The sequence below is a fragment of the Mus musculus genome, chromosome 3 (assembly GCF_000001635.26).
Source record: "Mus musculus strain C57BL/6J chromosome 3, GRCm38.p6 C57BL/6J".
Classification (NCBI taxonomy): domain Eukaryota; kingdom Metazoa; phylum Chordata; class Mammalia; order Rodentia; family Muridae; genus Mus; species Mus musculus.
The window spans coordinates 138,544,151-138,570,508 of NC_000069.6; the positions used below are offsets into that span (position 1 = coordinate 138,544,151).

Consider the following 26,358-nt stretch of genomic DNA (forward strand, 5'->3'; position numbering starts at 1 on the left):
GTGTTCTCTGTAAACTGCACAAAGTCACACTATGACACGCCCTCCGAGTCACCATAGGACCGAGGATCTATCTATGCATGGCTTTTTGTGGCTCACTTTTCTGCCCCTCATTCTGTCTAGTGCATTGTTAGCAAGTCCATCACCGCTATTCCCCTCTCCAAAACCATGGAGCCCCCACCTAGTGTGTGTCTGTACAGCACTGTGATTCTAAGCTAGTCAGGGAGAGCATGCTGTTCAGAGCACTCTGCTCTTTGAATACTTAAGTTGGCTACTGAGGACATGTTAATGATTTTACTCATTAAGGAGTTGACTATATGTAAATTTTAGGGTCTTGGTTAGTCTATATACATGTTTACATTTGTTTAGTTACTAAGTTCATAATTTATGCTTAAGTACCATGGCCGCTGGTAATCTAGTGAGCAAAATCAAACATAGTTAATGTGTTTGTGTATGTGAGGGTGGGGTGAATATCAAGAGAACTTGTAGGAAGGAGCCTTCTACGACGTGGGTGCCCAGGGTTTGAAATCAGGTTCACAGACTTGGTAGGGAACATTTAACCTGCCAAGCTATCTGACCAGCCTCTTTATTTTTAAGATGGTGTCTGTCTTAGTGTGTTTATTGTGGTGTATGCATGTAATGCTGTCTGTACCCATACCTGTTTAACGTAGTCTCAAAGCTAGCTAGCTTACAGGCCAGCTAGCTTACAGGCCAGCTAGCTTACAGGCCAGCTAGCTTTGAGACTGAGTGGTTCTTCTGCCTGTTTCTCATCTCATCTGAGAAATAACTGGACTCAGATGCTCGCCACCATGTTGGACGATATGTAAGTTCCAGGGATAGAACTTTGAACATCAGGTTTGGGTTTGTAGTATCTGATCCCTGAATAATTTTTATGGATGCAGAGAATAAAGCTTCTGAACATATTACAGGCTGCTTTAAAAAGTATGTTTTAAATTGAGTAGTTGAAGTCTTTTAGCACATACAGTACTTGTCTCGGGTCAGTTTAAAGCTGATAGATAGTTGCACTGGGAGTATAATTCAAGTGTTATCTAAGGCATACAAGAAAAGGCTTAGGTTTGATGCCTAGAGCCGAGAAGTCTATAAATTAAATAAAAATATTAAAAATGGAAGCTGAGAGATGGCTGAGCATTTAAGAGCTCTGGCTGCTGCTCTTCTACAAGGACCCTGGTTCAATCTCCATCTCTCACATGGCTGGAAATAACAGCCTGTTCTGGCCTTTAGTAAACATTGCACTCTGGGAATACAGATACACTCCAGGCAAAGCACTCACACATGTAAGAATACATCTTTAAAAAGTTTCTCTTTTTTTTTTTTTTAAATCTGATAACCAAATATAGTTGTGTGTGCAGTTGTGTGTGTGTACAGTTGTGTGTATGGGGGCGGGGAGTGTTCCCGCACTCTATTCTAGCCTTCGCTTTAGCTTCTGGTGGCTTCCTTGGCTATTAGTTAAGATCAGCTTATAGCAGGCCGAGGAAACAACAAGGGAACAAATGGGAAACACTTAAATTATTCCCAGACTCCTTTTGCATAGTTTAGGTGACTATTATGTATAGCCTAAAAGAAGACTGAAGTTCAAGTCAGTGTCCACCTTCTTACATTATTGCCTGTTGAGAATTCCAAACAGCTGTTCTTTCAAGCAATGAGTCTGACATGAAGTTACCAAGGACTTCTGTATTACTGACTTGATCACTTTTATTTTTCACCATTTCCATGTATTTGTTAAACTTGTCAGAGTATAGCTTTAATCCTCTCTACCTCATTAACGTAGAGTATGTCTTTATTGTTGGTAGACCTGGGAATAGAACCCGCTGCTCCATGCATGCTAGACATATGCTTGTCTGTTGCCTATGCCATTAGCTCTTATATAATACTTTAACATCTGGTAAGAGCGTCGGATCATTGAACTTTATGTATACTCTTTGATTTTAAAAATGTGCAAATAGGAGGGTGGTGTACATTTTATAAAATCACTTAAGTTTGAGAAACTTTTTTTGTCATGAAGCAGTAGAGTAGCCCGATTCTCCTAGAGAGGGTCTGTCATTTGTCTTAGAAGTTAACTGTTCTCTGTCGTTGGATCAAGTTTGTTTATGGTATTGTTGTCATAGTTATATTTAAAAACTTAAAAATCCTACTTAATATTATTTCCCATTAGGAAACCACCCCTACCACTAATCCCCCACCTGCAGAAGAGGAAAAAACAGAGTCTAATCAGGAGGTTGCTAACCCAGAGCACTATATTAAACACCCTCTACAGAACAGGTAAGCTTTCTGCTGAGTAGTTTTTCTGACTTAGTAATAAGGGTGTGGTGAACAAGATAGGTTTACAGAGAAAAGTTAGGTATGACTGGTTTTAGATGTGATCAGTTGTCAGCCTGTAGAGGATTCTTGTTAAAGGAGAAGGAAGGCCTCTGAAGGAGATAGACATAAACACAGGACAAAGCGGAGGGCTCTGGGAACATGGCTTATTCAAGGCTTCAAATGCATATCATAAAATACAAATATCAATTTATCTTACCTTTTTTGTGTTATTTATTTTTAGATTTGTTTTTATGTGTATGGGTGGTGTTTGGCCTGCATCTGTGATTGTGCAGCGTATGTGTACAGTGGCTGTGGAGGCCAGAAGAGAGCATTAGCTCCTCTGGAACTCGTTACAATAATTGTCTGAGCCACCATGTAGGTGTAGGGAACTATATATGGGTTCTCTGCAAGAGTAGTCAGAGCTTTCAACCACTGAGTCACCAGTCCAGCCCTTCTTGCTATTCTTAAAATCTTTACAGCTTAGTAATGTTGATTACATTTGCATTGTTGTATAACAAACCTATTTCATCTTTAAAAACATATGCATTTTAGAGCCTGCTGTGGCAGCACATACCTTAATCCTAGCACTGGGGGAGGTGGTGGTCTTTAAAGTCCAGCCTGCTCTGTAAAGAGAAGTCCAGGAGAGCCAGGGCTACAAAGAGAACCCCTTGGAAGCCCCTCCACCCCCAATGTATTTTATAAAAACATTATTTTTGTGTGTATGTGTATAAAAAATGTGAAGGTTTCATGTGGCATAGCACAAATTTGAGCTGGCTCTTACAGAGGTTCTAGTTGTCAGAGTTACCAGGCCCCCACTGCAAGTGCTTTTCCTGTGCAGTTTCCTTGGTACCATTTTCATCTTTTAAACTAAAATTAGTTTATTAAATAAGTTGCTGTCACCAGCTGTTCAGTCCTCAGCACCACTTTTGACCTCTCCAAACCTGAGGACCTTAGGTACCTCATGTAAGTAGACCCATGTGCATGTGTGGGGCAATTCACATAGGCTTATCCCTAGACTTCGTCCTTGTTATCTGTGTCAGATTCCCTCTTTAACGTTGGTTAGTTTTCCACTGCCTATCAGTTCTACATTTTACACCGTTTGCCTACTGATGGACACTTCTACTCTTTGACTGGTAAATAAATCAGCTATGAATATGGGTAAACAACTTTATATACTGGCTTTTATTTTCAGGTGGGCACTCTGGTTTTTTAAAAATGATAAAAGCAAAACTTGGCAAGCAAACCTTCGATTGATCTCTAAGTTTGATACTGTTGAAGACTTTTGGGCGTAAGTAACTTTAAGATACTTATATATACTTCTAAGTTGAATAATTTTTTTATCTTACATCATTTACAAAATGAAAGATGAATATCTTCAAAAGTTTGAATTGGTAGTTATGCTTTATTTTACATTGTTGAGTACACACAAAAGCCCTATGTTTCGGTTTGATTACTCTGTATTCCTCATCTTCCCGTGAGAATCCTCTATTATTGTCCTAGAATTTTTTGATAGCCTTTTGGCTGTCCGTCTCCTGTGCAGTCACCTACATATATTTATGTCATAACTGGATACTAAAAGGCCTTACTAAACATCCCCATTTCTGCAGACAGCTTTTAGTATAATATCTGGAATTTCCCTGCTCAGGCTATCAAAAGGTGAAACTTATAAAATTTAACTTTCAGGGCTATAAACTCAGGAGTAGCAAGACAATGATGTGTCTGTAATCTTAGGTCATTAATTTTATTGTAATTTATCAAAGAGTAATCAAAATGTTTTTTAGATTAGTTTTTAGTTTAGGAAGAAGTTAACTTGGATCATAAACTTTTCAAGACTTACAAATAGAATATAAACTGAAGGTTTTTTTCGAGAAGTGTATGTTTGAGACAGGATGTAGCTGAGTTTTTGAGGATGTCCTAACATTGTAGAACTTGGAATCCCCCACCACCTTTACCTGCCAAGGCATAGCAGATCAACACTGCTCATGCCTTAGATGTTTTGAAATTTATCTTAAAACAGTAGTTTTTGTTTTCTGAGGATCAAATTTAGGACCTTGAACATGATAGGCAAGTGCTTTACAATTGAGATGCATCCTACTTCATCCAAAAGTTGAATTTTCTAGATATTTTTAGAGAACATATAGGGAAATACTTTTTGAGAATATGAGAGGCAAATGTTGGAGAAGAGTTTAGAGTTACCTCACAGTTACTATTCTATATGTTTATATTAGGTCATAGGTGCTGAGTTTAGTGACCAACATTTTCATGTAACTTCTGAGTCTGTTTTGCTCACACAAAAGAATAGACTGTAGTCATTAAATTCATAGCTGTATTTTTTTAAGGCCACAATCAGTATTCAGTGTGTTTCCAATGTCTGTACTGATATTTCCCTGCAACAGATATTAGGTATTCATTGCATCATTGAGAAAGGCAACATATAAAATACATAAGACTGCTGAATTCAGTTTTTTTCTAAGAACATTATGGGGTTGTTTTTTTTTTTTTTTTTTTTTTTTTTTGGTTTTTTGCTTTGTTTTGTTTTTTTTTAATGAAACAAGTATATTTCAGCTCTCCTAATTACTAAAGGTGGCTGTCTAAATTGGAGTTTTTGAAAGGGTCAAATGGTTTTTGTACTCACTGTGTTTTTACTGCAAGACTTTTGAATAACTCTCAAGCCTTCTTTACACGCACAAAAAGTTCTCCAGTTTCTTAATAAGGAAAAAGGAAGGGCTTGAATCCCATGCCCACTCGCATGTGCTCTTGGACTGCATTCCTGGCTTTTACCTGTTTATATAAGCCTGGTTCCAGGATTCCTTTAGTGGAGCACAGCCCCACATGGCAGTGAGTGTAAGCAAAAGCCCCGGGAACCAGAGCTGAGAGATGGGGAAGGACGGAGCCTGAGCCTTTCTGGATGGATTAGGCCACCTCTTGATTTCTTACTCCTTTCTAGAAGGTTTTACACAAACATTTCTTCAGTCCTTTTGCTTTAGTCTCATCCATGTAACCTTAAGATTCTTAGGTTGTGGTTTGGGAACTGTCAGTCATTAGATACTTAATACTATCGTATTCAAGGTGGATCATACTGTGCAATGTGGTAAGGAAGATGTAGACTTCTTAAAAGTGTCTGAAATATTTCTAGACAAAATTAAGGTCAACACAGCAAGGTTCCTAAGATAAACTCTGCTGTCTATTGGAGGAGAGCAAATACGGAACCGACGTGTGCTTCAGTTTTACACAGAGATCAGTGACACAGCCCTTCTGCCTTTAAGAAGTATATATCAAATACCTCGAAAACCATTCCGTGGTTTAAATATTTGGGCAATAGCTCAGAACTGCAGGTCTACCTGTTGGTAATGCCTTTGATCCTGGCCTGTGCCTGAGCTCCTCATACTGCGGTGCTGACTGATAGGAACCATTTTGAGTTGGAGAACCACTGCTGTGTTTATACTTGCAGAGGTAATAATGTTGATTGACTGAGCCATGCAGTACTGATGGTTTGTTTTAATTTTCTTAAGTGCACATGGCTGCATTGAGTTAACAAATGTATCAAAATATTTTTTTAGAGTAGTCATTTGAGATAGTTGTTTGTATTAGTTTACATTATAAATTTCTTTGAGTGTAATCATTATTTAGACCTGTTGTGTCCATTTCAGAAATTAACTACATACAGAGTCAAAAAAAGAAAAACAAATCTACATACTTTTATGTTTTCGTATTTTCCAAATGTGTGTGTGTCTGTGTAAGCACCCAAACCCTGCATTACATATTATGTTTTTAATTATTATTTTCTTTTACCTAGTCTATACAACCATATCCAGTTGTCTAGTAATTTAATGCCTGGCTGTGACTACTCACTTTTTAAGGTATGCCTAATCAATGATTGTTTATATTTATTACAGGACCAGACCATTCAGGTATTTGTAAAAACTGGCCACAAATTCAGGCAGTTGGCTTTACCAGGCTTGAGTACAGTGCTCTGTGGTAATATTTAGTTACTCATGGGAACATCCTGGGATTGACTCGAGCCTTGCTAATTCTGTGCAGCCCTTCCTGGATATACTTGAATAGACTGACTTCGTCAGCTAATTTTAAACCCATGAGATATTTATAAACAGACCTTTGTCAGGTGCTAGGATAGGACGTTAGTTAGCTCAAATTACATAGTTTTTAATGTAGCTTCTAAAAGGTTTCTGCTCGGGAATTTTCAGAACCTTTAGGTGACATGAAGCTTTGCAGTTGGAGAATTCACAAGGAGGTGGGACGCTTGCGCAGTTGCATGCCTCTGGCGTGTAGTTCTTGTGTATGTTTAAAAGCCGTGCCAGTGGCAGGGGTACAGGGAACGAAAGAAAAGTTGTCAGTGGTGCTTGCTGAGTCTAATACTGTGTCTCGGAGTACCAGTGCTGTCTAATGCTGCCTTCTCCTCCTGCAGGACGGGATTGAGCCTATGTGGGAAGATGAGAAAAACAAACGAGGAGGACGGTGGCTGATCACACTGAACAAGCAGCAGAGACGGAGTGACCTCGATCGCTTCTGGCTAGAGACAGTAAGGCTTTAGGATATGTTTGCCTTTCTCTACTTACAGCCCCTGTTCTAAAGAAGCCCTTGTGCTCACGTGGCATCACATTTACTAAAACCAGAACGAGTAGAAATTGGTACCACGCTTGTGCAAGGATGACATTTAAATCCCTGAAGCGTTTTGGTATTTGGACATAGCTGGAAAGTATGTTAAGGGAAATAAGCCAGACTTGGGAAGAAGATGGCACGTCTTCTCTCATGTGGAACTTAGGTTTTAAATACATGAGTGTGTTACATAATCTGTATTTGCAGGACAGTGAAGACATGTACTAGGAGTGAAGCACGGAGGAGGTCGGGGTCAGATATGGGGAGGGGTGCGTGAGAACAAGCTAGCAGAGATGCTGTGAGGAAACCCACACCTTTATACTAACCTGAAACTACCATAGAATGCAAATACCTGTACACATCTGAGGGGAGGATCTTAGTGTGTTCAGGTGTGACCTTTCCTGTTGAATAAGTCACAGCCCTTGCTTTTTGAGGACAGGGTTTTACTACCCAGCTAGGCTGCTGTTGCCGCTCAGAGTCCTGCTGCCTCCAACTTTTTAATTATAGACATGTGCTAGTTGGCGAAGACTTTTTATCCATCCTGTGCGTATCTCAAACATGTGAGTCCAGTGAATGATTTCTATCATTCCACAAGTCATAAAAAATGATTGACAAACTAGGCGCAGTGGTGCAGTATTTTTATCCCAGAACTTGGCAGGCAGAAGCAGGCAGATCTCTGTGAGATCGAGGCCAGCCCAGTCTAGAGAGTTCCAAGACACCCAGGGATACAAAGAGAAATCCTGTCTCAAAACCAAAAAACTAAGCAAATAAAGTAAAAAGTGAATGACATTAACTTTACCTCTACAATCAGGTTCCCCCCTCTTATCTCATTAGTCAAAAATAATAGGACTTTATATTGTGATTAATGTGGACTTTTTATAACCCATTTATAGTATTACTGTAATTAAAAATTCTGAAAATTTGAAATTAGTGAAGCAAGTGATGACATTGTTGGTTAATATTTAAAACTAAATAATGTGTTGTGATATACTTTAGCCCTTTGGTTTTATGAGCTATACTATGAAACTAGGCATTTTCTGTGGTCAAGTTCTAGGTTGTAATTTTGGGACTGAAGTTCATAGTTAATGCTATTTTTTTAACCACTTAGACTCAGTACTGATTTACAGTTAGCACTGACTAAGTGAATAAGTACTTACATGGATCAGTAACATTTTATTAAAGCAAAGATTTAATCATGCTTTTGGAGGAGAGTATGAGTAAATAATACCATTGTGGAATGCCCTAGGCCAGTGGGTCTCAACCTTCCTAGTGCTGCAACCCTTTAAAACAGCTCCCCAAGTTGTGGGGACCTTCAACCAGAACATTATTTTTGTTGCTACTTCATAACATAAATTTTGCTGCTGTTATGAATTGTAATTTATATGTCTGTGTTTTCTAATGGTCCTAAGCACCCCCTTTAAAAGGATCGTTTAACCCCCAAGGGGGTTGTGACCTACAGGTTGGGTGCTGCTGCTGTAGGAAAAAGGACATTTCAGTTTGATAGGTTGAAAAATAATGTGATGGATTGAGTTACAGTTGCTCAGTGTATTTAATACCACTGAACTCTACTTTGAAACTGTTAGGAAATGGCAATTAATGGGAGCATAAATATATTGCTGTCATTGTGATCGCTGTCTGCAAGGTAACTAAGCATCCGAGCATCTGAGGCTAATGAGGTCACCTTTTTTGTGCGCCTAATGTGCAGAAAGAGGTAAAACAGTTGACGGGGTTTCTCTGTGTGGCCCTGGCTGTCCTGGAACTCACTCTGGAGACCAGGCTGGCCTCCAGAGTGCCTGGATTAAAGGCGTGCGCCACCACTGCCCGGCTGAATTTTTTTTTTTTAAGCCAAGAGAAAAAACAATGCAAACGAGTAAAATATAGACATTTTAAAAATTGGTTCTTGGGACTGAAGAGATGGCTAAATAGTTAAGAGCACTAGCTGTTCTTAACCAAGGAGAGATGATGGATGTTCAATTCTCATTACCCACTTGGCTCACAACTGTGTAATTCCAGTTCTGGGCGATCTGGACACAGACAAACACGCAGGCAGAATACCAATATTCTTAAAAATAAATAGGTTGGAGTTTTTTGTTGTTGTTTGTTTTTTTATCAGTTCTTAAGCTGCTCTGTGATTCTGCAGGTAAGGGTGCTTGCTTCCAAGTCTGAGTACCTGAGTTTAATTCCCAGAACTCACACGCTGTGCGTTGTCCTCTTCTTGCATTGATTTGCCACAGCATGTGTGTCTTGTCTCCATTCACAACAAAACAGAGTCAAATCTTACTCATTTGCTTTCTTTTTTGTCTCTAGATCAGGATGACTTCAAATTTGGCAATGCTGCCTCTCCTGACCAATTTAAGATGTCAGTTCTTGACTTAGAATCCGATTTATTTAGTTTTATAACTATACATAGAAGAGTCCTGTGTTTGCTTCTAAGTTGTTGATGATATATATATATATATATATTCGATGTAATTTGTTATTTTTTGTTTTATTTTTAGCTGCTGTGCCTTATTGGAGAATCTTTCGATGACTACAGTGATGATGTGTGTGGAGCTGTTGTTAATGTTAGAGCTAAAGGTGATAAGATAGCAATATGGACTACTGAGTGTGAAAACAGAGATGCAGTCACACACATAGGGTACGTTGTGCTCTCCTCCTGCTTCCTTGACCCTTGGTTAATTAAGTGTGTAGATGTCTTTTATGTGCAGCTTTAGACACTTGGTGTTTATAAACTGTTATTTTCTTTGTAAATGTTTTCACAAACAAAAGTTTGGATCCTGTTAATGTTGAATGTGTTTGTCTGTTTTTCATTAATGTAAAATGGTTTTTGCAGCAGTGGTGTGTGCACTGTCTGCAGCAGGTGTATTTCCATAAAAAGTATCATGCCTTAGTTCCTGTCCATATTTAGAGCCCATGTGTTTAGAAGTTTCTCTCTCTTTTTTTTGTTTACAATTCACACACATCAATTTTGTTAGAATTCTCTTTGATTACATGCAAATCAGTAAGAAAAACCAAGCTAGATTCTAAGTGGGATTACAGGGATTCATTCATTGTTAGCTTGTCATTTTTCATCTTGTAGTATAAACATTGACCTGTAGCAATGTTGTATTTAAAAAAAAAAACAGAAATTAATGAATTTGTTATAGAACTTTTTGTGTCAATATTAGATGTTTTGAAATCTTTAAAACATTCTAACCTCAGTTATTCAAGGAAATATTTTTTTTATTGCTTCCAGTTGACACATTTTAACTTCTCATTGCTTTGTGTGTATGTGAATACATTTTTTAATAGTAAAGAGTTTTTTAAAAAACCTGTTATGGTACCATTTCATACTTAAAAAATACCTGTTTGGAAGAACTGTGATTCTGCCGGGGGTAAAGCTCGGTGAAAGTGGGTCTTCCTCATATTGTTTCTGAGAATTAAACATTCAGATTTCTTTCTAAGATTAAAAATTAAGTCCTCTGCTCTTTTCTGAGGTGCTTGTTAGCCTTATTTCATACTCACAACCCAGCCTCACAATTTTCATTTTTTTATAGCACTTGTTTTTTTTTTCAACCTTTAGATGTGCTTCATTCCCTGCAGATTAAATTGTTAATACCTTGACATCCCTCTATCCACCTCTCTACTCATCCACCCATCCATCCACTTGAGGCAGGATCTTTGCATACCTAGCCCTGGCTGTCTCAGAACTCACTAGAGATATCTGCCTCTGCTTCCCAAGTGCTGGGATTAAAGGCGTGTGCCACAATGCCTATTCCCTTTTTTGGTCTTTTAAGGAGAGATTTCTCTAATACTGCAGATAAGCTTTAGACTCTCTGAATTTAGTTGATAGTCATACAGTTAAACCTTGTTTAGTTAGTATACATCACATTTTATTTTTAAAGTAATCACAACTAATTTGAAATTGGTTTGTAAAGTTGGTACATAAAGCAAAATAGAATTCATATGTAAATACAATTTTTACTTTAGTTTTTGAGATAGGCACTTGCTATGTTAACCAAGCAATTGCTGTGAGCCCATGGACTGATCGTGTTTTGCTTGTTACTGATTTAGTAATAATTGTATCTTTTTATTAGTAATAATAAAAACAAACCTGGTGAGATTACAGGTATCTGTAATGTGATTAAAGTCTGGCTGTGAAAGTAAAGACTAATTTTTAATTTTGCTAGTTAATACTGAGAGAAAATTAACACATTTCGACTTGCATTGCTAATGTAAAGACTAATATATGATAGATTTATAAAATACATATGAAGACTTTATCTTTTTTTTTAAAATATTGTTTCTTGTCTCCCATGTCTTGTAGGAGGGTATACAAGGAAAGGTTAGGACTTCCTCCGAAGATAGTGATTGGTTATCAGTCCCACGCAGACACAGCTACAAAGAGCGGCTCCACCACTAAAAATAGGTTTGTTGTTTAAGAAGACACCTTCTGAGTATTCTCACAGGAGACTGCGTCACGCAATCGAGATTGGGAGCTGAACCAAAGCCTCATCAAAGCAGAGTGGACTGCACTGAAGTTGATTCCATCCAAGTGTTGCTAAGATATAAGAGAAGTCTCATTCGCCTTTGTCTTGTACTTCTGTGTTCATTCTCCTCCCCCACCCCCAATTTTTGCTAGTGTGTCCACTATCCCAATCAAAGAATTACAGTATACGTCACCCCAGAACCCGCAGATGTGTTCCTGGCCCGCTCTGTAACAGCCGGTTAGAATTACCATGACACACACATTTGCCTTTCCACAGTATTCGAAAAAGAACTTGCATTTCTATTACCTTAGCAGGAAAGATCTGGTTTTGCTCCACTCCATGCAGGAGCGGACTTTGCTGGTGTGAGAGTCTGAGTACAGCTTTCTAGCAACCTTCTGTTTCCTTTCACAGCATTGTCCTTGCTGTCCTCTTGCTGATGGCTGCTAGATTTAATTTATTTGCTTCCCTCCTTGATAACATTAGTGATTCTGATTTCAGTTTTTCATTTGTTTTGCTTTTGTTTTTTTCCTCGTGTAACATTGGTGAAGGATCCAGGAATATGACAGAAAGGTGGAATAAACATTAAATTTGTGCATTCTTTGGTAATTTTTTTGTTTTTTGTAACTACAAAGCTTTGCTACAAATTTATGCATTTCATTCAAATCAGTGATCTATGTCTGTGTGATCCCTAAACATAATTGTGGACTATAAAAATGTAACACCATAATTACATTCCTAACTAGAATTAGTATGTCTGCCTTTGTATCTCTATGCTGTACTTTAACACTTTGTATTCTTAGGTTATTTTGCTTTGGTTACAATGGCTCAAGTAGAAAAGCGGTCCCATCCATATTAAGACAGTGTACAAAACTGTAAATAAAATGTGTACAGTGAATTGTCTTTTAGACAACTAGATTTGTCCTTTATTTCTCCATCTCTAGAAGGAATCTGTACTTCGTATTGCAAGGCAGTCTCTTGTGTCTTCTTAGAGTGTCTTCCCCATGCACAGCCTCAGTTTGGAGCACTAGTTTATTATGTTTATTACAATTTTTAATAAATTGACTAGGTAGTATCACATGTAATTACACTGATGTGGCTATCTTTTTAATAAAGTTAAGGCACAGTTGCTCAGTCCTAGGTTGAGTGATGGACTTTGACTATGTTACAGTTGATGAGGATTGGGGTTTTGGTGCATCACCATTCGGTAGGAACAGCGGCTAGAAACTGATTGTTGGGTTTAAGATGTTTTTACTTAATGGCCAGAAAATTAGCGTAAGGAAAGTATATAGAGAAACATGCGTTAGGGACATTAGTGTTACTATCTGAATAAAACACAATAAACAAGTATTAAGAACTACTTATATTGGTCAATTGTTGCAGTATGGTTTTCTGTAAACTTGAAACCTTGATCTATTCTTTGTATCATTTAAAGCAAACATGAAGACATTTTGTCTGCAGTACGTAATTGTATAGTTCAGATCCTGTGAGATGAGGTGTGGCTGTTAACGCCGAAGGGTAAGCTGAACTGTGGGTAGCAGAGTGGAAACCATTGGCTGAGAGAAAAATGCTCTTTAAGTGGTGGTTGTTATGAATTCACACTGATAACTTGATAAAGATCCTTATAAAATACATACGGAATTAATAGCATTGCTCTTATTATGTACGTCAAGAATGTATAACCGCCTGCTCTTGTTGTCACAGATAACTCCCTGTTCAGTGCTTTGGAAATAGCGATGCTCACGATCTCAGCATTCTGTACCCTACATCTACTGTGTGGATCATTGAGAGATCTTTTGACATTGCAACATGATATGGTCTATGTTGGGCTGCATTCCTGGCTGTCTTGTATGAGACCCCGGTTGGCTCCCTGAAGCTGATTGATACAGTGTACAGGCATGAAGGTGGCTGATGAGGCTTTCTTACCAACATGTGGGATTCTAGTAGTTGTATCTATTAGAGATTAATTCTCATATTCCTTTTCATTCATTTGTAAGAAGTATCAACTTTAGAAGTGAAAAAAGAATCATAAAATACAGTTTTTAAAGTTAAAAACTTTGAGTAGGATGTATCTTTGTTATAGAAAGTTGAAATAATTTGTAATGGATGAATAATTATAATGGAAAAATGAAAAAACTGGACAGAAAGATTTAGCATATACTATATAGGAATTAATAACTACAGCACTTACATAATAAGTTAGGCAGTGTTTTATTCTTGTCACGTGTTCATAATATATGTAGGTATTTCTCCCTTTTATAAATGAATGAGAATTGGGATTTGGTGTATCACCATTTGATACATTAAGATTTAAATAATTTCATAGCTTCTGTCAGATACAGAGTATGAACTTGTGAATAATTCTTAATCACATAAATCACACACTCCCTGAAGATGTAATAAATAGGTTGTAGTACATTAGATTCTAAATTCCAGTTAGACTCAGCTACAAGCTAGGCATATAAACAGCCAGCAAAGCTAGTCACAAATAACCATGGAGACTAAGGTACAGGGTTAAAGTATGAATGTTTTTATTGGTGCTCTAAATCACCATCTAAGATAGATGGTAGTGTTCAACTTGACAGAAATAGACGTTCTTGAATGCTGCTGGAGTTGCATTTAAAAGGTTAAATTTAGTAAATGGCCTGTATGGTGGGTACATATCTGTAATCACAGTGCTGAGATGGAATGACCATAAGGCCAACCTGGGTTACGTAAACCCTTTATCAAAAAGACAAGGACCAGGAATGTGCTTCATTGAGAGTGCTTGCCAAGCATGTACTATGTTCTGTGTGTGATTGCCAGCACTGTCAGGAAGATGAGGTGTAGTGTTGGGTCTCTGTGTATCACGTTTCTCATGACACCCAGCTTTGTATTCTCAGTGTGGAGTATTATGGGGCAAGTGGATAGATATTCTCATTTGGCACCAGCCCTCTAAATACACATCAAATTGATGAGTATACCTTGAGGCCAGCCTGGTCCATAATGCTAGTTCTAGGACAACTAAGGCTACACAAACCCTGTCTCGAAACATTGAATCCAAATGAATCCCACTGTGGGAGGATGCCTGAAAGCCAGTGCATACAAATGCCACTTTGTAACATCCCCTCCCCTCCAGCTGTGGTCATGCCAGTCGTGGGTTTGGTTTGGTTTGGTTTTTTAATGTGTATGCATGCATGTTTTGTATCGTGTGGTGCCTGAGGTGGTCAGCAGAGGGCATGAAATCCCTGCAACTGAAGTTAATTACTTAGCACAGTTGTGAGCCACCATGTGAGTGCTGGGAGTCAACTGGATCTTACACAAAACCAACGACTCTGCTTACTGCAGAGCCATTACTCCAGCCCCATGGCTCTTGTTTATGTGATGGTATGTTCATTTGTTTTTCATGACAGGCTTTCTATAAGCCCAGGCTGTCCTGGAACTCACTGTAGACTAGGCTGGGCACCAGAATAAGTGCTGGGATTAAAGGTTGTGCCCCCAACACTGCCCGGTAGTACTTTGATTTTCTTTCTTTGGGGGAGAGGGGAGCTTGGTGTAGTGGTGCCTGCCTTTAATCCCAGCACTCAGGAGGTAGAAACAGGCACAGCCTGATCTACAGAGGCTAGCCTGATCTACAGAGCTATATCTAGGACAGCCAGGGCTATACACAGATTATATAAATTTTGTTATTTTGAGACAGGTTTTCTCTGTAGCCTTGGCTGTTCTGGAACTCATTCTGTAGACCAGGCTGAGCAACTGCCTCTGCCTCCAGAGTGCTGGGATTAAAGGTGTTCACCACCACTACCCCTACCCAGTTTTGTATTCTCAGATTAAGACTCCATGGTCTAAATGTCTAGATGGCAATAAATATTTAAATCAATGTAAAAATCACTTGTAGAAAAAACGAAAAACACCGTCTTAAAACTCAAATGGGAGAACTTGCTTATTACCTGTATTTTTTGTGGGTTTTTCTTTTTCTTTTGAGCTTAGGTTCTACACAGCCCAGAATGGCTTTAAACCTGCCTCAGCCTCCCAAATGTTGGGATTACAGCTGTGTGCCTGCTTGTTTGTTCCTTTTGAGACCTGGTGTCGTTTCATATCTCCGGCTGTAATGGAAGTCAGATCCATCTTATTGCAGAGGATTGGAATTAAATGCGTTCACTACCGACCTTGCTTGCTTTTTTTGGGGTGCGGGGTGGGGGGGATTCTCTAATTGACAAAATGGGGCTTTAAGAAGATTTTTAGTTCTGGCAAGTACTTAATGGGAGTCTCCTGGTGATGGGAGTAAAATGTAGGCTACTCTAAAATGGCAAACAGGCATTTAGAACATGTGCAGTGGTATACCTCTTCTTGACTTACGTGGACTATTCGTGTAATGTTGCTGGAAATTTCAGGGAACAGTTGTGCAGAAAATACTTGGTATGTGTGTGAAGAAGCACTGAAGAGGCCGAGGCCAGAAGATGGACATTTCCAGCACATAGCTAACTCGGCTGCATACTTCCATAATGTGTACTATACATAGCTCCTGTCTCAGAATGGAGTTTAGCTTCGGATTCTTTAAAGGCTACTTACATTCTACATTTTGAGACAGTACTTAAGTGCCATTTGTCTTTTTGCCATTTAAATTTGCCTAAATATTAGAAAATTAGTCTGTCAGTGACTTCTAATAAATCTGCCTTTTACTGTGGACACAAATGCCCTGGCAGCCTCACCTGTGACTGTCTAAGGTGTTGCCCGATGATTTGGGATCCTTGGGATCCAGGTACTGCTTTCTGAAGCTGTGATAGGTTGTGAAGTATGATGATGTGTGAGTCAGTGGGGTCGAGCATGGGAGTCACTGACTGGGTGGCTACTTCTGCCAGTTCCTGCACAGCCACATCTCAAGTGCCTGTTTGCTCTTGGTGGGTAGCGGCAGTCCTGCACACACAGGCAGCACATTCCACCATCTCCCCGAGTTCTGTTCCACTATTGTTGCTACATTGTTTCTCAAGTGGGCTTTTAAGGTCTTGAATGACATGGAGTTACTTTCAGACAAGTATCTGAAGAGCAGTTGTTTGACAGCAGTTAAGAGTTACTGTTCCTTTTGAATCAGGTAGTGAGATGCACCAGACGGTGCCTGTCTGCAGAGATGAAAGCATAAAGCATTGTTTTGCAAAGTTTTTCTTACAAGTTACAATAAAAAGTACGTTTTGTTTCATGACCCCATTTGTATACGTGTATATAGTAAAAAGGTATCACATGTGAGGAGATGTTTTCTGTGCCAGTCTTTCTCTCTTCTCTGTTGCCATTGATATCCATGGAGTACACCATAAAAGGTATCCATGCGGTAATGGGGCAGTGGAAGTTCTAAGGAAGTCTGTCGAAGTGTTTTATTACGGTGAAGGAACTCCATGACCATGGCAAGGCATTTCATGGGACTTGCTTACAGTTTCAGAGGTCTATTTCATCATCGTGCCAGGGAACATGGCTGCATGCAGGAAGAGACACTTAGATTCCAAGCACTCACCTAAAAGCTAAGTGTGGCAATGTACAAACACATTTGCAATCCCAGAACAGAGGGTCCCTTTGTGTTGGCCAGCCAGTCTAGCTGAAACAAAAAGACCCTATGTCAAGAAATAAGCCCTCATAAAAGGCTGTGGGAAAGAGCCTTCTGGGAGCTGACCTGTGACCCCCACCCCCACCTCCCCCAGGCCTGCATTTACACAAATACAAAGTATTTTTAAAAGGACTCTCTTACAATGAGAATTTGAAGCTATTGTGAAGGAAGGACTTGGCTGAATCTGTTGTGTGGAAAATGGTGTATTCATTCTCTCCATCCCGTCCTTTACCTTGGCACCCTACCATGACAAAGCATCCTAGTGTTTGGTGCATGTACATATATGCAGGCAAGCATTTATACAGATAACACTTTTTTTTTTTTTTTTTTTGGTTTTTCGAGACAGGGTTTTTCTGTGTAGCCCTGGCTGTCCTGGAACTCACTCTGTAGACCAGGCTGGCCTCGAACTCAGAAATCTGCCTGCCTCTGCCTCCTCCTAAGTGCTGGGATTAAAGGCGTGTGCCACCACCGCCTGGCCACATAACACTTTTAATAAACATTTTCTTGTTCCATTTATTTCAGAACAGACGTTTTTATTTTGCCAAACTGATGATAATCTTCAACTGTCACTGCCTACTTTGATCATTGCACTGTCCAGTAGGAGAGCCTTCAAGCTGGCTGGTTTCCCTTCCGCCATGTTTGTAATCATTCTTTGAATTTACTTTCGGGGTCCAAATGGGTTTCCTAGGTTCACCTGGGCTCATCTTGTGCCTTGCCTACTCCAGTCCTGAAATTTTCTCCATGGAGGTCTCATGCCTTGAGTGTACAGAATGTAGGCCGTTGATGTTCCTAAGCTAAGTGTCCTTGCTGGTTATGTTTTCTCTGCAGATGGAGCTAGATGGAAGTATATATTTGTACATACCCATATACACTACTGTTTGTATAAGCCTTAATACATGTTGGCACCCACTCCTGTAATGCAAAGTGTCACGTGATTCATTTCTACCTCGTGCTAGGGCCCATGACTGCCCTTAACCCCGCCCCCTTATTATTTTTCTCTTCCTCTCTGCCCCCCTCCTTTTCTGTATCCTTTTACTGCTTCCATTTCTCAAATCCTGCTTTATATGACTTTATAAGAATTCTTTCCTTTTCGCCCCCCTCTTTTATCTTGAGATATCAACTGCTAACACTAGTTTGATGAAAAAATAAAAATTTCATCTCTTGATTATAAGTTTTCACACTCTGGAGGAGTTTTCATCTGTTGGTAAGTTTTCTTTGCTTTTTCATTTGATTACTGATTTCATTTGGTTTCATGCATTTTTCAACTTTGCTGTTGCTAGACTTGTGCACCATAGCAATCATACATGTACTTCTCTGAAGTCTGTTGCTGGGCTGCCTCAGCTTGTGCTCTGTGCAGTCTGAGATGCTGTGAGTAGTTTAGACCATTCCAAACCCATCCTGCTTCCACTTACGAGGTTTTGACTTTATGTGGGGCAAAGGTAATACATAGTGTGTGGGAACCTCTTGGAATTCTTATCTGGGCTAGTGAACTGCAGTGAGCAACCCTCTTGAAATGCTCGGCCTGGGCCACAAACTCATGATCAGCCACTGTCACTGTTGACAGCGAAGGGTGCACTCTTCTGGGTGGGCGGGCTTTCATTGCTTTTTGAATGTGTGTGTGTGTGTGTGTGTGTGTGTGTGTGTTAAAATCCCATTAACTACAAAACACCCACCTGTGTGAGAGAGAGGTCCTACACTTCATTGTAAAGTAGGCTTTGTGTTAAAAGTTTTTCCCAACCGTAGGCTTATTTGCTTTGAGCTGGTTTAAGGTGGCATCCGCTGAAATATGGTGGTTGGTTAGGTTAGGTTAGGAATATTTATGAATTCTGAGGATGTATTGTGACAATTCTCCAATGCATTAAGATGTTTAGGGCCAGGTGATGCCTTTTTAGGTCTCGTTTGTCCAGTTTCCAGAGGAGAAATGGAACAGTGAATTGCACAGCTCTTTCCCCTTTCATTGCATTATGGCGTGAGGAAGGGGCTCACTTTGCAGTTAGTGGATTGAAGGCTCCATTGGAGATCAGTGTTCTTTAAGTAATGAGTAGTTTTGGCAGCCTCAGGTTCTAAACATGGGACCCCACACTAGGCAAGCATTCTACCCTGAGCCTCGGTTGTCATTTTTAACCTCTTCTAAGGTCATCTGTCTTTACTACTGAAGACGATTTAATTTGTCTCTGTTGTTGTGTATACGGGCCTCCCTTTCACACTGGTGAGACGGAATCTTCTTTTGTAGTCTGGGACACTGGAACCCACTGTAGAGCAGGGTGGCTTTCCTCACAGATCCCTCTGGCTACCACGGATCGACTGTGCCACAGTGCATGGCTATGGCTTTACATCATTTCTATTTCACTTTGTATTTTGCTTAAAACTATTTGGATTCCTCATTCTTTTCCCTGAGTAAATAATTTAAATCTTCAGAGGCATTTTTAATTTTTCTATTTTAATTAGAGCTGTTCTGGAGCTCATATAGACTAGGCTAGGTGGTGGTTTTTTTTTTTTTTAATGATTTATTTTCTATATATGAATATGCTGTCACTGTCTTCAGATACACCAGAAGAGGGCATCAGATCCCATTACAGATGGCTGTGAGCTACTGTGTAGTTGTTGGAAATTGAACTCAGGACCACTGGAAGAACAGTCAGTGCTCTTAACCAGTGAGCCACCTCTCAAACCTCCTCACCAGGCCAGTCTTGAACTCACAGTTCCACCTGCCTTTGCCTCCACAATGCTGGTATTTAAGGGCATGTACCCCACATGTATGCAGTGCCAATGGAGGTCAGAAGAGGCCATGGGATCCCCTAGGAATAGAATTACAAATAGTTGTGAGCTGTCTTGTAGATACTGGAAATGGATCCTGAGTTCTGGAAGAGCAGCCAGTGCCCCTAACAACCGAGTCCTCTCTCCAGCCTCTGCGAGCATTATTAAAGAATCCGTAAATGCAGGTAGTGATTCATCACCAGGCTAAAGGGGATATTGTCATACATGTGTAACTTCACACAGATTCACAACTGCCATTACCAATCTCTTACATGGCCCCAGGAGTAGAGAGGAGTTCCATTTTATCCTTAGCTCACTGGTTCTGTGTGTTTGCTCATTGCCTGTTTACTCAGTCAGCAAACACATGCCACGTGCATGTATGTATAAGACATATATGCTAGAGTTAGCAGGTGCTTGCACGTCACGACGTTTAGGGCCTGCCAGGGAAACTGTCCATAAATGCACACAGTAAGATAAAGGTCCATGCTGTAAAGACAGCCAGAGCTCGGGAAGCCGTGGGAGCGCCATGGAAAGGGATCTCTTCTCAGCTGGGTATAGGCAGATTTCAGCATTAAGCCCTTGCAGCTGTAATAAGAACCGTGGCGAGGTGTTAACTGATGCTCTTAGTTCCTCAAGTCAGATGGACGAAGAATGGTTTGCTGGCTGGAGAGGCTCCAGAGGATCTGTGATAGGTTCCCAGCAGCCCACACCAGGTGGCCCACAACCCCCTGCGACTCCAGATGCAGGGCTTCCTTTTCTAGCCTCTCTGGATGCCCACACATGTATGGGCATACACACATAACTAAAGGATAAACCTGAGAATGGTGAGCTGTCATCAGCTAACATGTATATGCTAATTTATAGTTATGTGTGTGGTAGCCTTTTGAACATACTTGCATAAGTGTGAATAGATTCCCACTTCTGCCTATTAGTACTTAATTTTCTTGCACATTTATATTCTTGACCCATTTTTCTTTTGGGTTTTGGTTACCCATGTATGTGTTATATGTATGTATTCGTGTGTATACATGTGAGTGTGTCCATGAATGCACGTGCTTATGGAGGTCAGAGGTTGCTGTTGAGTCTTTCTGAATCAGTCTCCACATCGACCTGCATAGCTTTGGACTTGAACTGACAGAGGATATGAGGGAATGAAGAAAGGACAGACAGACACCTGGACAGAAAAGCTGGGATTGGATGGACCATGCACTCTGATGGAAATGCACCAGAAGAAGCCCAGAAAGTAGGTGTTTATTTTATATAGGCTTTTATTGCATATAGGCAAAGGAGGAAGCAGGTTTGGCTAATCTCGGTGGGGGACTTCTGCTGGGGAGCAGTCTCAGGATGTAAGCACCCAGGAGGAGGCAGCTGCAGACTACATCTGTGCACTCAGCGTCCACGTGGACCAGGGAAGACTTTGTTAGGCTGTTATTCCCATGGGTCTGAGGCATTGACGCAACAGTGCTCAGGCCAGGGTCAGGATTGAGGTGGGATCTCTCCTTGAATCTGCAGCTCACCAATTCTGCTACTCTAGCTGGTCAGAGTTCCAGGGACTGGTTGTTTCTAAACCTGCCTTCCCCCAAATCCGCAGTGCTGGTGTTACAGCGGCAAACCGGCACTGCCTGCTTTCTCCTGTGAGTGCCAGGATCTGAACTCAGATCCTCACATTTGCACAGCAGTCGCCTCCCTGCCCATCTGTCTCCTCAGCACTGCAGATCACTCCCTTTCTGTTATGATTAAGAGCTAATTTGATATATATTTAGCATTATAATTATAAATATCACATTAACTTTTGTTAGGGAGTTTTTCACTCACAAGTTGTGGATTGTGTGAAGTTAAATATATTTCTGTGTCAGCGGAGAATAGATTGACCACTGTGTCTACATGTATGTCCATTTTTCTGTGTATAAAGTCTCTCCTCTATGACTTTTGAATATGATACACTGGCTGAGGGCATCAAAAACCACCCTATACTTGAAGAATCAAAAGGGGTTTTTTTGGTTGTTGTTTTTGGTTTTTGAGACAGAGTTTCTCTGTATAGCCCTGGCTGTCCTGGAACTCATTCTGTAGACCAGGCTGGTTTCAAACTCAGATGTCCACCTGCCTCTGCCTCCCGAGTGCTGGAATTAAAGGCGTGCGCCACTACACCCAGGTAAAGAAAAGTTCTTAACCTTTGCACTTCGATTACTCGTCTATAAAATGTGATTACAGAAAGAATACAGTGGAATTGTAGAAAGCATGTGTATAGGAGTTAGCATTCTAAAATGTAGATCACCAGCTGATGATGTAGCTGGAGGAGACGAACAGAAAGATACCGGCAACATTTTAGTCTCGCAGGGTCTGCTACCAAGCCAAGATCATATCTACTTGCTGAATGAAAAAAAAATTGAGAAATGAAAATGTTTAGAGGCCTTAGCAGTCACCGACCCCATCTTAGCCAGACAGAGTCCTCAAGAGATAGGAAAGGACTCAAGCTTGACAAAACAGATGTTTGATTAAAAAAAAAAAAATCAAACTCTCCCTCCCTCCCTCCTTTCTTCTTCTCTTTGTCTTTTTCTTTTTCTTTCTGGTCTTCTGCTTTTTGGTTTTTTTTGTGATACGGGTCTCAGTAATTAGTTCTGGCTGACCTGGATTTCCTAGTGAGCCTCCTGCCCCTGCGTCTCCAGTGCTGAGCAGAGGTGTGTGCCATCCCGTGTGGCAAAGCTTGTGTGCTTTAATCTTTGGACTATGAGGCTGTGCGAAGCTTTGGATGTGTGTTTTCTCTAGCAGCCCTGAGACTCAGTTTTCAGGCATAAGTCTTTCTCCCCCAATTTAACCACTAACATTCTTTCGCCTACACTTCTTAAACTTCTGAAGGGCTTTTAAGTCTTTATTTAAACTGCTCTTAGGTTTGTTTGGGGGCCGTTTTTATCTTTTTCTCATGGTTCTAGATTGGCTTTAGTTTAACCTTTAAATATAAGTAATTGGAGTTGACTGACCATCTCCCAAGTTTTTCCCCTTTTTTGAAGTTTAAAAAAAGAAATGCTTGCTTTATGGTTTGCAATCATTTCCTTAAGCATGCCCTGCTGTTTGATCAATGTAATATCTCGTGTGGTCGTTCCTGAATAACCTACGAATTTATAGGTGTTCTGGTGGCTACTTATTCTGCTGGGGTGTGTGTGTGTGTGTGTGTGTGTGTGTGTGTGTGTGTGTGTGTGTCTGTGCTCATGAGCATGGGTCTGTGGGTGTGTGTGTCTGTGCTCATGAGCATGGGTCTGTGGGTGTTTGTGTGTCTGTGCTTGTGAGCATGGGTCTATGGGTGTGTGTGTGTGTGTCTGTGCTCGTGAGCATGGGTCTGTGGGTGTGTGTGGGGGTGTCATGGGACTGGTTTCCCTTGATCTGGCCAGAAGTACTGCTGACCTGGTACCTCTGGTGTGACTGAGAGGCTCTGCTGTTTCTGCCTGGGTGCCCACTTCTACCCAAGCCAGAAGACGGTTTATTCATTATTGAGATGCTCAGATGTGGGACAGGAAGTATTCAACAATCTGTCAGTTCCTTGTGGCCAGAGTTGCCAAAAGGGATGCTGATGATACCCAGGTGGTCATGTGTTACTGTTGCTCCTAGAAAACAATAATTATTGCGGTGGAAAATGTGCTCCATGGTTAAGGGAACTGCTGGCTCTGCTAGAAGATCCGGGTTTGGTTCTTGGCATCTGTATGGCACTTCATTACTGCCTGTAACCCCAGTTCCAGGACATACAACAATCTGTTTTGGCCTCTACAGGCACCCAAGCATGTAGCACACAGACATACACGCTAGCCAAATAGTCACACACATTAAATTAATTAAATATAATAATCGAAAAACAAGAAAATAGACAACTGTGGTGGCATATGCCTTAACCCTAGAAGTTGGGAGGCAGAGGCAGATGAATCTCTTGAGTTCAAGGTCACCCTGGTCTACAGAGCAAGTTCAAGACAACCAAAAATACACAGACAAATCCTGTATTGAAAAACAAACAAAAATACATCAAAAACAATAAATACTACTTGGTGATACCTGTCATTTAAAATTACCTTCATGCTAGGATATAGCTAAGTGGAAGGGCCTTGCATGACATAGACAAGGCCCTAGGTTTAATCCCCAGCACAATGCATACACACACACACACACACACACACACACACACACAATATACATTTCAGTCAGGTCTACCTAGGGTTCAAGACAAGCTCAAATGAAGATCCGTATGTTCAGTTGTAAAATGTCTTAATAAAGCTAACAAATCTAAAACATTTCATTTTCTCTAGGAAAGAAATTTGGGTTTTGTGTGATGAACTATAAATGTCAGGAGACTGACTTTGCCAGCAACGTGTCTGAATCGTACATGTGGTGGTTGGGCGAGCAAGAGAGACACATGGCTTTGTTTAATGTTTGTCTCTTTGGTACAGTTCTCTCAGGATTTTTTTTTTGAGACAGGGTTTTTCTGTATAGCCCTGGCTGTCCTGGAACTCACTTTGTAGACTGGGCTGGCCTTGAACTCAGAAATCCGCCTGCCTCTGCCTCCTGAGTGCTGGGATTAAAGGCGTGCACCACCACGCCCGGCTTCTCAGGATCCTTATTTATTTTGATTCTACTCTTTATTATTTAGCCATCCTATGGTTTTTTATATCTTTAGAAATTTTTATATTGAGTATTAAAATTATTTTCATGTATTCAAAACGTTGGCTTTTCAAAAAATTAGGTGTTTTGTTTGCATGTATGTTTGCACACTAAAGAAGGGCATTGGATCCCATGAGTTTAGGATTACAGCTGGCTATGAGTTCCCGTATGAGTACTGGGAATTCAACCAGGTCCTCTGGAAAAGCATCCAGTGCTCGTAACCACTGAGCCTTCTCTCCAGGCCCTTCTAAAAGGTGTCTTAAATTATTTGTTAAAATTAAGATACATCATTGAATATAATGAATGTTTTAGCTTTAAGTAAAATTTAAGTAAACATTTAATTTCTTGAAACTCTAGTTTCTCTAAACTCTTAAGTGTCATTACATGGTTCATATAAATAAAACTATTCAATCTGAGTGTTCGGTGTTTATCTTGTTGCTAATATAAAGGATCAGCAGTATAGTTTATACATTCCATTTCTTCTTAGTTCCCTCCCTCCTTCCCTCTTGGGGTTTTATGGCTCTGAATAGATAGTATGACCACGGCAACTCTTATAAAGAAAAACATTTAATTGGGGGCTAGTTTACAGCTTAGAGGTTTTGGTTACTCTTATGGTGGGAAGCATAGTGGTATGCAGGGGGAGATGGTGCTGGAGAAGAAGCTGAGAGTTTTTCATCTGGATCCTTCTGCAGGAGGAAGGGACTATAGGCGTTTAGGCCTTCCTTGAACTCCTGAGACCTCAAAGCTTGCCCCAGTGACACACTTCCTTCAACAAGGCCACACCTCCAATAATCCACTCCATAGAGACTCTGGGGATCATTTTTTTTCAAATCACCATACTCCTCCTCCAGCCCCCTTTATCTCCCTCCCTCTGTCCACTCCTAAATTCCTTCCCTTTTTGCTGGTGACCAAACTCAGGGCTTTATTCATGCCAGGCAAGTCTTCTACCACTGACTTATATCTTCAAACCATGTTTTTTGCTTGTTTGTTTGTTTGTTTGTTTGTTTTTGTTTTTGATACAGTCCTAGATTGTGGTTTACAGACCTTGAAATTCACTATTTAGCCCAAACTGGACTCAAACTCATGCTCCCACTACTCCAGTCTCTTGACTGCTGGGATTATAGGCATCTTCCACCATGTTCAGACACACATTCTAGAACTATTTAGAAACAAATAAGAGTAGCCATGAATCTTGCCAAGGTCACTGTGTGTGGCTGCTATTGGCGGTTGACGCTATGTTTTCAGAATCTCCTTTCCTCTGGTCTCTTTAAGCTGCAGCAGCTCCTTCATCTCATGTTACCTAGCATCTTCCTGATTCACTAACTTGCTGCTCAATCATTCCAAATGCATTTCCACAGGTCACATGTATAGCCTAAGGCTTGGAAAGGGTCCCATTAAGCTGCTTAGTAGGTGCTGCCTGTCACATAGTCACCAGCAAGCTCATACTCTGAACCTTTGGCTGGGACAATGGAGTTGGAGGGATTCCATTGTGACCTTGTACTTTTCTTTGCACCTTGCAGGCAATCTGTAGGGTAGCCCTTTGTTATATGTCTGTCTTCTCCAATAACTTTTTACCTACTGCTTGGGCATTCTTATTTGAATTCTATCATGGAGACTTGTATAAGAGACTTCAAACAAATCATTCCCTCTGTGTTTCTTAGATGACATTTTTCCACAAAGAATTTTCCTTCATTAATACTGAAAACTTAAAATTCTTCCCTAAAGTCAAGATCAACTTTAACTATTTATTTTATTTATTTATGCATATGGGTGTTTTGTCTGCATGTATGTCTGTATATTATATGCATGTTTTGATGATAAAGATGGTGGTGGTGGTGATTGTGTTTGTACATGTACCTTGGGGTCCATGTTGAGGTCAGAGCACAACTTTGGGGAGTTAGTTCTTTCCTTCCACCATATTGGTCCAAGGAACAAACTCAGGTCATCAGGTTGGTGGCAAATGCTTCATGTGCTAAGCCATCTCAC

General features: G+C 40.3%; 1 protein-coding gene across 4 annotated transcripts in view; it reads left to right on the forward strand.

Moving 5' to 3' along the window:
* Positions 1 to 15,546, forward strand: part of Eif4e (eukaryotic translation initiation factor 4E) — a 33,506-nt gene extending 17,960 nt beyond the window's left edge. For 2 of the 4 annotated variants that reach the window (NM_007917.4, NM_001313980.1), the window contains exons 3-8: positions 2,171 to 2,277; positions 3,509 to 3,604; positions 6,113 to 6,176; positions 6,743 to 6,856; positions 9,432 to 9,571; positions 11,240 to 15,546. In NM_007917.4, coding sequence (NP_031943.3) covers positions 2,171 to 2,277; positions 3,509 to 3,604; positions 6,113 to 6,176; positions 6,743 to 6,856; positions 9,432 to 9,571; positions 11,240 to 11,354 — 636 coding nt within the window. In that variant the 3' untranslated portion in view covers positions 11,355 to 15,546. The remainder of the gene's footprint in view (positions 1 to 2,170; positions 2,278 to 3,508; positions 3,605 to 6,112; positions 6,177 to 6,742; positions 6,857 to 9,431; positions 9,572 to 11,239) is intronic. The other 2 variants (XM_006500993.4, XM_017319453.2) reach the window with 1 other exon arrangement.
* Positions 15,547 to 26,358: the final 10,812 nt, after the last annotated feature.